The sequence below is a fragment of the Juglans microcarpa x Juglans regia genome, chromosome 1D (assembly GCF_004785595.1).
Source record: "Juglans microcarpa x Juglans regia isolate MS1-56 chromosome 1D, Jm3101_v1.0, whole genome shotgun sequence".
Lineage (NCBI taxonomy): Eukaryota > Viridiplantae > Streptophyta > Magnoliopsida > Fagales > Juglandaceae > Juglans > Juglans microcarpa x Juglans regia.
The window spans coordinates 12,116,697-12,130,458 of record NC_054594.1 but is presented as its reverse complement, the minus strand read 5'-3'; the positions used below and the strand labels follow the sequence as shown (position 1 = coordinate 12,130,458).

Genomic DNA, 13,762 nt, shown 5'->3' with positions numbered 1-13,762 from the left:
ACAGAAGAGCCGGTGCGGGTTGTGGAGAGAAAAGAACAAGTGCTACGGAATCAGACAAATTTCGAGGATGAGATTTTTATAAGGGGGTGGATGTAATACTCAAGCCCAATGCCCCCCAATCCAAGCCCAGGCCCACGAGATTTCATCCTTGAAGACCTCAGAACGACGTTGTTCGATAAGCCCTCTTTCCCTTTCTATTCAGTTTCTTCTTCCTCGAGTTATTCTCTCTGTCAATTGCATTTCCCCATGTCTGTGCAGTTACCTTTCCTTCCTCACATTTAAACCTCTCTCAACCGACCACACACTCTCTCTCTCTAAGTGCAAATCACTTCCCCTCTCCCTCCTCCACAAAATTGTTGTGATTCTGGGTGATTACGATCGTGCGGTAGCTTGTGGGCATTCAAAATTGTTGTCGCCGTCGACTCTCCTCATCGGTGGTGCTAAACGGAGGTGAGCCCCTCTCCCATCCCTTCTCTACTTTCACTCACGCACACACTAATTTTCCCTCACTGACTCACTTATCTCACTCACGCACACACCAATCCCCTCACGCACTCACTGATCTCACTCACACACACACACACTTAAGACTCTTGCTCACTCTCTGATTCTCACTCTCGAACTCCTTTTCATATCACTCCTCCAAACCATGTTGTGCCATCGCAGCGGCTTGCATCATCGAATTGGATCCTCCACGCACCGGTAAGCCCACGTTTCTCCATCCCTCTATGTTCATTATTCCACCTAAATTTTGGTATATGATTTTATGTGTATTTTTAATTGTGTTTATTTTATTTTTTCCCTTGCCAATAAAATATTTGTGCAACACCCTTTTGTCCGAGTGAATTCAAATGCCTTCAAACCCTCATATAGTAACATTGTAGAACGACGACAAGACTCACTCACTCATTCTCTATTTCAAACCATAATTTTAGGCTTCTTGTCGACATTGTTACGTGGGATATTTTTTTTATGAATTATGGTTGCTTGATGGTTTTTGTTAATGAATGAAGTTACGTGAGTGTTCGGGGTACTTATGTACTTTGTAGATTATTCCAGGTTTGAGTGGTATTTGCTTGTGTTGGTGTGGGTTGTAATGAAGATATAAGATACTATTGAAGTTGAGTGGTGGATTGTTGAGCTGATGTGTTTTTGCTGTATTAAGAAGGGGCGGTTGGGCTGATGAGCATTGTGTTCTAGGGTGAGACGTGGAGCTGGCCAGGTTACTATATAACTATTATTTGGATTGATCATGATAGGTTGGATGTATTGGTGTTGTGTGCTGATTTTTTTGAGTTTAAGGAGATTGTCGAGAGTTGTTATGTGTGTGATAAGAAATGATGGAAGTTGCTGGAAAAATTTTTTTAACTGGGTTATGTTTGAATGGTAGGATCTATAAATGGTATGGTGTTCTGTTATGTAGTTGGCTGGGAGAAATGGTTGGCTATTTGGGGCATTACGTGACTAGTTTGTCGTGATGTTGTGGAGTGGATTATTATTAAGCTATACGGGTTGATAAGTGGTTGTTGGGTGGAGATTACTTGTTGGTGCTGGAGTGTAAATATTGATGGTTTGAAGAGGTGGCTGTTCAGGTTTACCTTGCGGTGGATTCTAGATCAAAAAGGGGCTGGTTTGGGGTTTTATTAAATAAGCTTAGTGGTATACTTGTTTGGGTTATTAATTGTGTGGTAAATGTTTTTTGTTTTAGGTTGTGATACGGCTAAAGTGCATATTCATAACGTAGATAATACACAAAAGTCAGGTAAGTGGGGTTCCTATACTAGTCTTTGCATTAAACAAAATGACTAAGATTGATTTTGAAAATATACATGTTTGTTTTGGAAAGGAACTTGGAAACAACCTCAAATAAGTATTCTGGATATTCACGAAATCTGTATAAGAATGAAGTATTTTTTTTTTGTCATGATTGATGTAAACATGAGCTTATTTTGTTGCATTCTTTTCTGAATTGTGCAAAAAGAGTGAATATGAGATCTAAAAAGTTTGCTTTGATTAAATAAAAATGTTTTGGATTATGCTATTTTGAATATGTGAAATGATCTAAAACTATTTAGTACTCTGTTCTAATACAATTTGTCATCTAAAATCCTTGGCATAAATGTTCTAATTCTGTATCTGATTATAATCTGGTTCTGATATTGTTTATGTTCTATTCTGTTAAGACCCCGCTATGGGTATAATAGTGGCATATGGCCCCGCCACAAGTATAATGGTGATTTATAACCCTACCATGAGGGTTAAACATGGTATACTGCTCCGCCATGGGTATAATAGTGGCATACAACCCCGTCATAAGTATAATTGTGGCATACGACCCCACCGTGAGTATAATGGTGGTTTATAACCCTACCATAGGGGTTAAACATGGTATACAGCCCCGCCACGGGTATAATGGTGGTTTGTAACCCTACCATGGGGGTTAAATATGGTATATGTCCCGATGTGATGCTCTGATATGATATGAAGATGATGTTTCAGATTTTGATATGCCCAAGGATTTTTGAATAAGACAGTTTTCTAAAAGATTCGATTTAATATTTTGTTACATGTTATGATTCTGTAAAACTGAAAGTAAATGTTTTGTTCCGCACTTTGAACTTAGTAAATACTCATGTTTTCATACTATTATATGTTCCTTGCTTATTGAGTTGTTGATTACTCACCCATTTATCTTCACAATATTTCACAAGTCTTTGATGGTTTAGCTGAGGATTAGTAGTAAGGAGCATGGGCGAGATTAAATGAGGATAGTTGTTGAGTACCTTGGGGTACTAGTACTATTGGGTTAATTAGTAGATGTATTTTAGTATGGTTAGATGATTGTGGAGACTATGTAAACCCTACTTCATTTTATTACGTTAATTGAGACATGTGGAGATGCTAATCTATTTTTTTTCTTCTGGTATTGAGGATTTGATATGTGGATGTGTGTGGTTAAATGAATTTGAAGCGTTATGTTTGATTTGGAACCTTGGAAGTATATACATATTGGATTTGGAAAATTTATTAGCAAGTTGATTATCATGTGACAGGAGTTAACTCCTTGGACCTCCAGGGTCGAGGCGTTACAGTTGATATCAGAGATAGGTTTGAGGTTCTGCAGACTATAAACATATGAGGTTTAGATATCTATGGGTTCTTAGGAAGTAAATTTCACATTAGAAGTGTAGCAACTTGAGGACTATAAGGATGATCATGTGGATATTTAAGTTTGAGCTTATGCAAACTTCATAACTTTGAGGTTTTAGATTCTAAAGACGTATGTGAGTTTTAAGCGATGTCAGGTTTACGATTATAGATGGTAATAAGAGAGATATGAGTTGGTTAGAGACATGGTTAGGAATGGGTAAAATAAGAAAAATTTTGAACTTGTTTTAAATAATTATCATATATATATATATATATATATATATATATATTTGTTTATACATATATATTTTTTTCATTTATTTAATTTTTGTTTTTATTTATTTTTAGAACGTTTCACCAAGTTTAAGCTTTCAGGATGGTGTCTCATCGTCGAGTCTGAAGTCTTGAAGATTTGAACGAAAACAACAATGATGGGGGTTGCACGTTTGAGCAACTTAATTGGACGCATCCTCCCACCTTTGATGGAAGAGGCGATCCAAATGTAGCGGAGGATTGGATTCAAGACATTGACAAAATATTCAGTGTTTTAGAGTACACCGATCAATAGAAAGTTTGGTTCGCAGCTTTTAAATTAACTGGAGAAGCAAAGAGATGATGGAATTCTGAAAAAACCATTAGGGAAGCTGAGGAGACAGGAGTGATTAGTTGGCCTCAACTCAAGCATAATTTCTTTGACTGATTTTTCCCTAAAGCGGATAGGGAAGCTAGAGCTCGAGAGTTCACCAACTTGGTACAGGGGACTATGACTGTGCACCAGTATGCTACAAAGTTTGCGGAATTATCACGCTTCACCGCATACCTGATTCCTGATGAGGAGAAGAAGACCAAGAAGTTTGAGGAGGGTTTGAACCACAAGATATATGAACGGGTGATAGTCCTATAGATTCAAAATTTTTTAGAGTTAGTGCATAAGCGATGTTGGTTGAGCAGAACCTCAAAAGAGGTGCTAAATTGCAAGAACAGAGAAAAAGAGTTACTCCACAAGGACCCTCTAGTATGGATCAAGGGCCATGGAGAAGAGAAATGAGGGGAGCAGCTCAAGTCAGAGATAGATTCAAGGAAATCATACAACTAACCCATGTACGTTCTGTAACCGCGGGGTGCAAAAAGGAAGTGGGGTCATGTTTCTGATGCAATAAGGTTGGTCACTTCATTAGAGAATGTCCATTGCTTACGGAGGACAACTAGCGGAGAATTGTGCCGGCACGAGTGTTTGCTTTGATGCCAAAAGAAGCTGAGGACAAGAATAATGTAATCACAGGTATAATCCTCTGATTCTCCTATTAAGTTACTATTTTGTTAAAAATTTAGGACTACTTATATATTTATCTCTATGGATTATATGACGTAATTACAGGAATTATTCCCCTTGTTCTCAATAAAGCTATTGTTTTATTTGACTCCGGGGCTACCCACTCTTTTATCTCAATGGATTATGTCAAGTTGAAGCTAAAAAGATGGATTACAATTTGATAGTCTCAACCCCAGCAGGAGGTTCAGTGACCTGCAACAAGATTTTGCGTAGATGTCCAATAACAATTAGCGGGAGAGAAATGCCAGCTAACCTAATAGTTCTTCTTAGGATTGGGTTTGATGTGATATTGGGAATGGATTGAGCTTCCAGTTATACCAGTTTTGACTATTTTAAGAAGGAGGTGGTGTTCAAATTTCTGGAGGGAGGTTTATGGGTTCTAAAGTGCGTGCCCTTCCACCAGTTATATCTGCTTTTCAGGTTGGCAAGTTAATACATGATGGGTGTCAAGGGTATTTGGCCTACGTGGTGGATGAATCAAAGCAAGAATTAGAGTTAAAGAAGATCCCTATTGTGAGAGAATATCCGGAAGTATTACCTAAAGATTTGTCTGGACTACCACCCTAGCAGGAAGTAGAATTTGCCATTGAACTAGCCCCAGGCACGACACCTCTTTCCAAAGCCCCTTACAGAATGGCAACATCTGAATTAGCAGAACTCAAAGAACAGTTGCAAGATTTATTAGACAACGATTTTATTAGGCCCAATGTGTCACCATGGGGAGCTCCGGTCTTGTTTTTGAAAAAGAATGATGGATCAATGAGAATATGTATTGACTATAAAGAGCTTAACCGAGTGACTATAAAGAATAAATATCCGCTGCCCCACATAGAAAATTTATTTGATCAGGTGCAAGGCACTCAAGTATTTTCCAAGATTGATCTCAAATTTATTTGATCAGGTGCAAGGCGCTCAAGTATCATCAATTGAAGATCAAGACAGAGGATGTGCCTAAGACAGTTTTCAAGACAAGGTACAGTCATTACAAGTTCTTGGTTATGCCTTTTGGCCTAACTAATGCCCCAGCGGTATTTATGGATTTGATAAATAGGGTATTTCTCGAATTCTTGGATAAATTTGTAGTAGTGTTCATTGACGATATATTAATATACTCCAAGAACAAAACTGAACATGAAGAGCATCTGAGATAGGTACTTGGAACACTCAGGAATAAGAAGTTATTTGCTAAATTGAAAAAGTGTAAATTTTGGCCTGAGTCTATTTCATTTTTGGGACATGTAGTCTCAAAGGATGGTATCTCAGTAGATCTCGGAAAAGTTGAAGCAGTAGTTAACTAGGCTCAATCAACCAATGTGCATGAAGATAGGAGTATAGGTCATGTGGTTTAGGCCTTCCAATGGGGTGTTACATTATCCCATACACCATACACCAATATATGATTTTTCATTTTTGTCCTTCTATTTAAACACACATATTTACACTTATTATTCAATTAGTGAATAATGCACTGAGTATTACACCAAGAGAAATGATATTTGTCATCATAGAGTGCATAAGCGTCACACAATCTTTTTGAAAAAATTGAATAATTACAAGATTCACATGAAAAAAAAACTAATTATTTAATAGTGGACCTCACTCTTTTTCAAAATAATTGCGCAGTACTTACATACTCTACAATTGTATGTAGTATTACTCAAGCACAAAACTGATCTCGGTCAAGTTACAAACCTATTTACCAGAGACACCCCAAATGGGTTGGACCCTCAATTGTACACCCCAATTAAGTCACACTCCACTCATTAAGCATACAACCAACCCATGCGATGCTCACACACCTTCAAACCCAAACCACCTTCATGGGTACATGGACTTATGACTAAGCCGAAATGCACCTACAAGTGGGACATGAACTCATATTTTATGTATCCTCCAACACTTCCACCCGTGAGACCCTTGTATTATGATCAAATGTCTAACTATTCCATGCTTTTGGACCATCAAGCCACTCAATCACATGCGCATGCATGCACATACACAATTTCTTCCTAACTTCCGTATACTCCACACCCAACTCGGTTGCACTTCATGCAATGTTATGTTATTGGTTCAAACAGATGAAAGAAGGGAAAAAAGAGTCATACACCTAGAGAGTGGCCCAAGGTTGCTCGAAAAGGAGTGGAGGCCGTGTGGGTTGCGAGATTGCCGATGGCGTTTGGAGTTTAACCCGTGAGCTATGGTGGCGCAGGGTGGCTTCGGCCTGCTCCTAGGTGGTTGTTGGGACTGACTAAATATCACACGAGATTAAAATTCAGAGAGGAAGGGTTGAGCCAAAACGGTGTGGTTTTTATTCATCAAAGTAGAAAAGATATCACTTACCGGTCTTCACACTTGCCTACCGCTTGTGCGTGGTAATGGGCTGAGTTTGGCAGTTTTGTTGCGTCTCTAGATGAATGCGGCATCGTAGAGGGGTTAGGGAATGGAGGTTCAATAATGGGCCAGGGACCATGGATGGCTTCGTGCGTGCGGTGAGGGGTGATTGAAAGTCGCATGTACTTCGTGTGTGCTTGGTGCAATAGCAAGGAGACCAAACCAGGTGGTTTCCGGGGGTGCACAAAGGGCTCGATGGTGGGGATTGGAGTGAAGCTATGCCTTGCGGCAAAAACTCTAGGGTTGGAATGAGGCTTCGTGATGCATGAAGATGCATACAAGTACACGGGTCTGCCGTGGTTTAAGTTTAGGATAAGGATAATGACTTACTAACTTCCTATCATCAAAACATTTTTCTCCCTCTCTCTCTAAAACTCTCTCCCTTCTCTCTAAACTCTCCAAAAAACCGAATCCGGCTAAAGGGGTTGGGAGCTTCAGCTCCCCCCCCCCTCCATTCACTTCTGTCCACTTTTCTTCCGGTGTTGTGCTTTGTTTTTTTGTTTTGTGTTTTTTCAAGCTAAATAAGGGAGAATTGTCGATCTGGGACATTCCGGCAACCAAAAAACTATACACACCCCACCACGGTATTCCCCAGCCGCCGATCTGTAAGACCACCGAACACGGCGCCAAACAGAGTGGCGTGTAGCCCACACGCACAGGTTGAAGGTTGGCACGTGGCTCTCACGCGCCACCAAGAGAGCTTTTTGACAACACCACATGCGGCGTTTCTTGGACCTGCGACTCCGGGACTTTCCAGATCTACTGTCGGTCTTCCTCTCAGAGTGGTGCGACAGCCCCTTCTCCTGTGTTTTTTCAATCCAAGTTTTTATTTTGTTTGCAGATCCGGTTTTTCCGGTTCTTCTATATATTTTGCAATTCTGTTGTTTTTTTTAAGCAAAAATAATAAGGAATAGGCTATTGGCTTAGTGTCCATAGCAGCAGAGTCTCGTTCTTCCTTTTGGAGGAGTCGGAGAGATAGTAATCATCTTTTTTGGGAGGATGAAGACAGTACTTCTCTTCTTTTGGAAGAGGGGTCGTTTAGTTTTGTTTTTACAGAGCGCTCTTCTCTGTTATGAGAGAGTTTATAGAAGTTAAGACAATATTCAGCACAGAAATTTGTGGTTAGGGGTGCCCCAGAGTAGATGCGTAGTTTGGCTTGTAGTTCGAGAATGAAATAAAGTCTATTTCCATCAAAAAAAAAAAAACATCCTATCATCCTTTTATTTTTATTTTTTATTATTTTCTTTTAACCGATCGAGTCATGGATTATAGGGACCAGGCCATGGGGTTTTTGTGTAGATGGTCACGGTTTGGACCTTAATTCTCTGGTCTTGGTCTTGGTTCCTCAAACACACATAATAAACTTGGCCCATGGGCCTGGGTCACTACCCTAGCCCTAATTCATCTCAAACTAATTCTAAACTTAATAACTTAAAGCCTTAAAATCTTTTAGGGTCTGATCCCAAACTTTCTCCATCTACCTCAATAAAATAAACAATTAAAACGTAATAAATTATCCAAACCTCTTGTGCTGAGCTTCCCTAGAATGCAAGCCTAAATAGAATGATCACTTATAGCTAAATATTTAACTAACATGAAATAATAACTTAAAATCACTCATAAAATAATAACAACAATATTAATAATAATAATAATTCCCTAAATTATATCAGGGATACAAACATATCATGTTTTGGAGGAAAGCAGAGAGGGTAGCTCCACTAAGAATGAAAAATATCCCTTCAAGTTCTTACACAAATTTTAGGGCTTCAAGTAGGAGAGAAAGAGATACATGAAGTGGATCTTACAATATTTATTGTTAGAGAAATGATAGTCGTAGTCGTGAATATACAAGCATTTTGCGATCACTTTAAAAAAATGAATAAATACAGAACCCACATGAAAAGAAAATTAATTTTTTAATAGTAGACCTATTCTTTTTCAAAACGACTACACGGTACTTACGTACTCTACGACTGTATGTAACGTGATTCTTATTGTTATCTATGTAGATATTTTAAATAATATTAAAATCTACTTTATGTATCTACCTCTCTTTCACTTAAAATCTTTAAATTTGAGAAAGAACTTAAAAGGGACTTTGATCATGTTCACAATAACATACATACAATGGTAACTAGTACTTATGTAGTCTTTACAACTGTTAACTCCATATATAATTACTAGTTCATGTTAATTGCTATTTAACAAGTTGTAGCAGTAGAATATGCTACAGTTATTCGACGGAATAGCTCGATTCTAATATGTACAGACACTCATTTAATGCCAAGGTTAAAAAAACACTGATTTGATAAGTTAATCATGTTGACCTAAATTGTACCTATGATGACCTAAATTGTACCTATCATGCCACCATTATATGATTTGGAAAACGAATATATATAAATTAGTCTTTGGAAGGAAAAGAAAAAGAAAAAAAAAAAGAAACGAAAGGGGACTATTGTTGACTGTTTGCTTAATTTCTCAGCTATGACTCCTCAATTTGTGAATCCAAATGGGACAAATCATCCTCTTACCCAGCCAATACTCTTTCTGTCTCTAAATAGTATTACCTTAATTCATTTTAATCATGAAGGAAAATTGAAAAACAAAAATCTATGGTTTTGGTCCAAGGGAATACAACTACATAGATGTAATAGTGGAGGGGGAGAGATTATTGATCAATATCGATTTCCGATCGGAGTTTGAAATAGCTCGATCAACGGGTGCATACAAGGTAATCCTGCAATCCCTACCGTATATTTTCTTAGGAAAATCGGATAGGTTGGGTTAGATCGTGTCGGAGGCAATGAGGCAGAGTTTGAAGAAGAAGGAAATTCCTCATAAATGGAGAAGGGGCAGTTTGAAGGGGTTTAAAAAATTTTCTTGAAAGCACCATTTTTAACAAGACACAATGCTACCGTTTCATTTAGCCACGCCGTGCACGGGGCCTGCCCCAAGCATGCCTGACTTTAGACTTTTTCTTTACATTAATGTCCTACTAATCAAAATTGCAAGTTGCTTCCCAATGCCAATGCATAAACCATTGTAGTGTATCAGTTATGCGACAAACCAAACGTCCATCATACACTAAATCCAAAGCATTGAATAAAGTTGCAAAACAGAGATACACCTAACACATACTGTCCATGAAAAATTATTTCATAACAATAACCGAAAAAATAAAAACATCTCTAGGAAACCAGCCCATTATTCAAATCTCACACTGTAGCGCCTGCAGCAATAAGAGAGAAGAAACATCAACACAAACTAGATCTGAATTCTCAGAGATCATTTGAAATTACACATAATGGTGTTCATCATAAGTCTAGTCATAATAATACTGAGAATGATATATTTGTTGTCTTAAAATGTGCAAATCATATGCACTATTTTTTTAAAAAAAAAATAGACAAATTTGGTATATACATGAAAAATTAGTTTTTTTAATAATAGACTCTATTTTTTCTAAAGAAACTACGTGAGACTTGTAATCAGAAGATTGTATCTAATATTACTCAATTTTTTAATAATAAATACCTTGCAAAGACATTTATAATTGTGTCTTTGACTCATTAGAATTTAGAAATTCACCATCCAACTCCAATAAAGAATTGAAAGAAAATCACAATTCATGCATTAACCCCACGAAGGACACCTTCCTGGATGGATTTATGGTTGGAAATATTAAATGTGAATAGTGACTATTTTCGACTGTAGAAGGGACCCGTTACAAGTAGACGATCATAGCATTTGGAAAATGACAGTAAGGATGGATTCTTTGTTGTGTACCCACTCTGGTCTCCCTTCTCTTGCCACTCAAGAGTAGTTACAAGGAGAAGAGGTTGAAGGAGTGAGTATAGTACAAGAAGAAAGCTAAAGTTTTAGGGTAAAAAGGCTATAGAATGATTTTTGGGCATAGAACACCTGGGTCACGCTTTTGATATAATGGACTTGAAGACATTGAAACCATATATATATATATTCACAGCCCAGACGACAGCAAAAGAAAGGGTCAGATATAATTCTATCCACATTTTGGTCAATCTGGCTGTTCCTAATTAATTAATTTTGTCCTAATTAATTTGTAAATAGGTCCCATCTTAGACAAGATGATATCAAGACTAGGGTGGGGGACGTCATTTTTTTCTCTCCCCACCCTCCCCCCAATGGAAATCATGTTAAAACATTCGGACATGGGATATGGTCGTGCTGGTACCATTATCATGTCCCAATCATTTGGCGTTCAAGATTGACAAGATTAGGCTAGGCAGGTATACATGACTACGTACGTTCACGTTTCAAACTACGAGGCATGTGTAATGATTATTATAAGTAATAGTACTACTTTTCATTCTTGATTTATCTTCTTTAATTACACTGACTAATGTGGCATATGTTGACTGTATGCTCTCAATTTTCCAAGTTGGAGAACTTGGGGAGTGAAAATGGGGTTCTAGTAAAATTGATGATGAGAATTACCTTGAGTTGGAAGCAGGGTGAGGGATCCATTGGTGACAGGTCCTACTTCACCAGTCTTCTGCCCATCTAACTTCTGCATCTTGACATCAAACTCAGGATGGATCTTCCTCTTCAACATTTTCTTCATCAGCTACATTACAAATATAAAGTTAACCCAATACACTAAACTTGGCAAAAATTGGGAAAGATAAAAACAACATTACTCACTCGTTGCAGAGTTTGGATTGGACGAGAATCCTCTTTAACTCGAGGAATGAACTTTTTAGCAAAAGAGAGGCCATTCTTGGTTCTAAGTACTGGTTTTTCACCCGAATTTGGGACCTTCTTAGGATCAAATTTCCCTTCAACATGAGCATCAGCCAAAAACAGATCAGCCAGTGTTATTCTTTCTCCCTTCTTTTTCAGTTTCTCGCCTTTCTCCTTGTCCAATTCATCAGTACTGAGTTCTGAAGACCCCAGAAATGGAGTTAGAGGAACAGTACCATCGACAGCCATAACCCCCTCAGGTCTAACAATGTTGTCAAGATCATGATTTAATTCGAAGTCCTTGAAGTTGTGTCCAAATGTTTCGAACATCAAGGGATTCAGTTCTTCATGTTCGACATTTTCGCTGTCATCATCACCAGTAAAATCATCAATCGAATACTCTTCTTCTTCTTCTTCTTCTTCTTCTTCTTCTTCTTCTTCTTCAGTACTTTCAACATCTTCTTCCTCACTTTGCAGAATCAAATATTCCTTTCTTTGGTTGAAGGGTTTTGGATAATCGAACCCCAACGTTCCAATTGTTAAAATGTCATCGCTCCAACCATTATCAAGCACATGATTAACATTATGAGAAACTTGTTTCAGTAACGCCTGCTTGTCAGTTTCATTTGTAGTCAACTCAGTGGTTTTCAAATTTCCAGCAATCTCATCTGTGAAAAAGTACAGAATGCAGATAGATCATGCAAACAAACTTTATGGCAAACTGAAAAACGATAAAAGCCAACAGTGATATATATATTATATTCCACAAACTGATGCATAAATTATTTACCAAAGAGAAGCAGCTTCAAAATAGTATTAAATTAAGAGAAAGAAATAATTAATCAAACCCTTAAGGACGGAATGATGAAACCTCTGGTGTACCCAGTTGAAGATCTGTGACAGAGAAAAAGAAGGTAAATAGAGAGAAGTGAATTCAAGTACACCTAAGAATAACATGGTAGAAATACAGTGTAGCAAAGAAAGTGAATGTTTCTAGATAGTAGTCACCTTCATTTTTTTTTGTTTTTCCGCTGCAAGTTTTGAGTGAGTCTGTGGTACAAAAGGAAATGTCAAAGTGAGTGACCATGAGGGGGAAGTACTGATTATGGGGAAGAACCGAAAGGAGGCAACCGGGAAGGAAGAAACAGGTGACGACACGTGTCCGTAGAAAGTGGGGGCTGGGATCAGCGATGTTTGTGTTGCGCGTGGCATGTTCGCCGAGCCACTATGTTGGATCTCTCTGGCATGATCGATGTGCCGAAATTCTCGACAATGATATGCTTAATCACTCTCTCTCTCTCTCTCTCTCTCTCTTGGAAGGTCTGTACTTCTTTAATTAATAACTATCCATCATACCAGCTTAGTATATATATTGCTATATTTGTAAACAATTACGATTTATCGCGTCCTTTTTTTCATTTCTTCCCTATTGTTTTTTTTTTTTTTAAGTGATACTTGCAGTCGTAAAAGTGCAAACGTCATGTAATTACTTTAAAAAAAGTAAATAAATATAGAACTCACATGAAAAAAAGTTAATTTTTTAATAGTAAATTCCGCTCTTTTTCAAACGACTGCCGCTTGCACACTCCACGACTACACGTAACATTACTATTTTTTTTTTTTTTTATTCTGGATGATCGTCAACAAAAGAGCCAAATGGTTGCTGAACAACTCGAAGCTAATCCTCGTTTGTTTTCACAACTCCTTTCAACTCATCTCATTTCATCTCATCATTACAATTTTTTAAAATTTTTACACAAAATAAAATAAATAATTTAATTTTTTTAAATTTCAAAACAACAATAATATTAAAAATTATATTCTAATAATATTTTATTTAACTTTTAACTTTAATTTTAACTCGTCTCATTTCATCTATAAAATCAAACTATGAAATCTCTCCTATCTTTAGTTACTTAAATGAGATCAACTAGGGTCATGTACCAAGTGAGTAGAAAGAACCTGAGTTGGTAACAAATACAATATGGTAAAAAGCACTTCCAGAATCAATAATTAATGTCTTGTGAATTTGTAATATACATGATAATAATGTTCAGGAGCTGACGGTGACATGCAGTCATATTTAGCTGTTACATCCATCTGTTGAGGAGCTCATGCACCTTTAACTGTAACTATATAATTAATAGATTTTACTTTTTG

At 37.4% G+C, this 13,762-nt stretch overlaps 1 protein-coding gene across 1 annotated transcript; it reads right to left on the bottom strand.

Moving 5' to 3' along the window:
• Nucleotides 1-9,892: 9,892 nt before the first annotated feature.
• Nucleotides 9,893-12,710, bottom strand: LOC121242978 (protein TILLER ANGLE CONTROL 1-like). Its single transcript, XM_041141029.1, has 5 exons — nt 12,611-12,710; nt 12,451-12,496; nt 11,564-12,270; nt 11,357-11,486; nt 9,893-10,109 (listed from the first exon to the last, which is right to left on the bottom strand). Exons 1-5 carry the CDS (start codon nt 12,614-12,616, stop codon nt 10,096-10,098), a joined length of 903 nt encoding a protein of 300 aa, XP_040996963.1. The 5' UTR covers nt 12,617-12,710; the 3' UTR covers nt 9,893-10,095.
• Between the last annotated feature and the right edge of the window lie 1,052 nt (nt 12,711-13,762).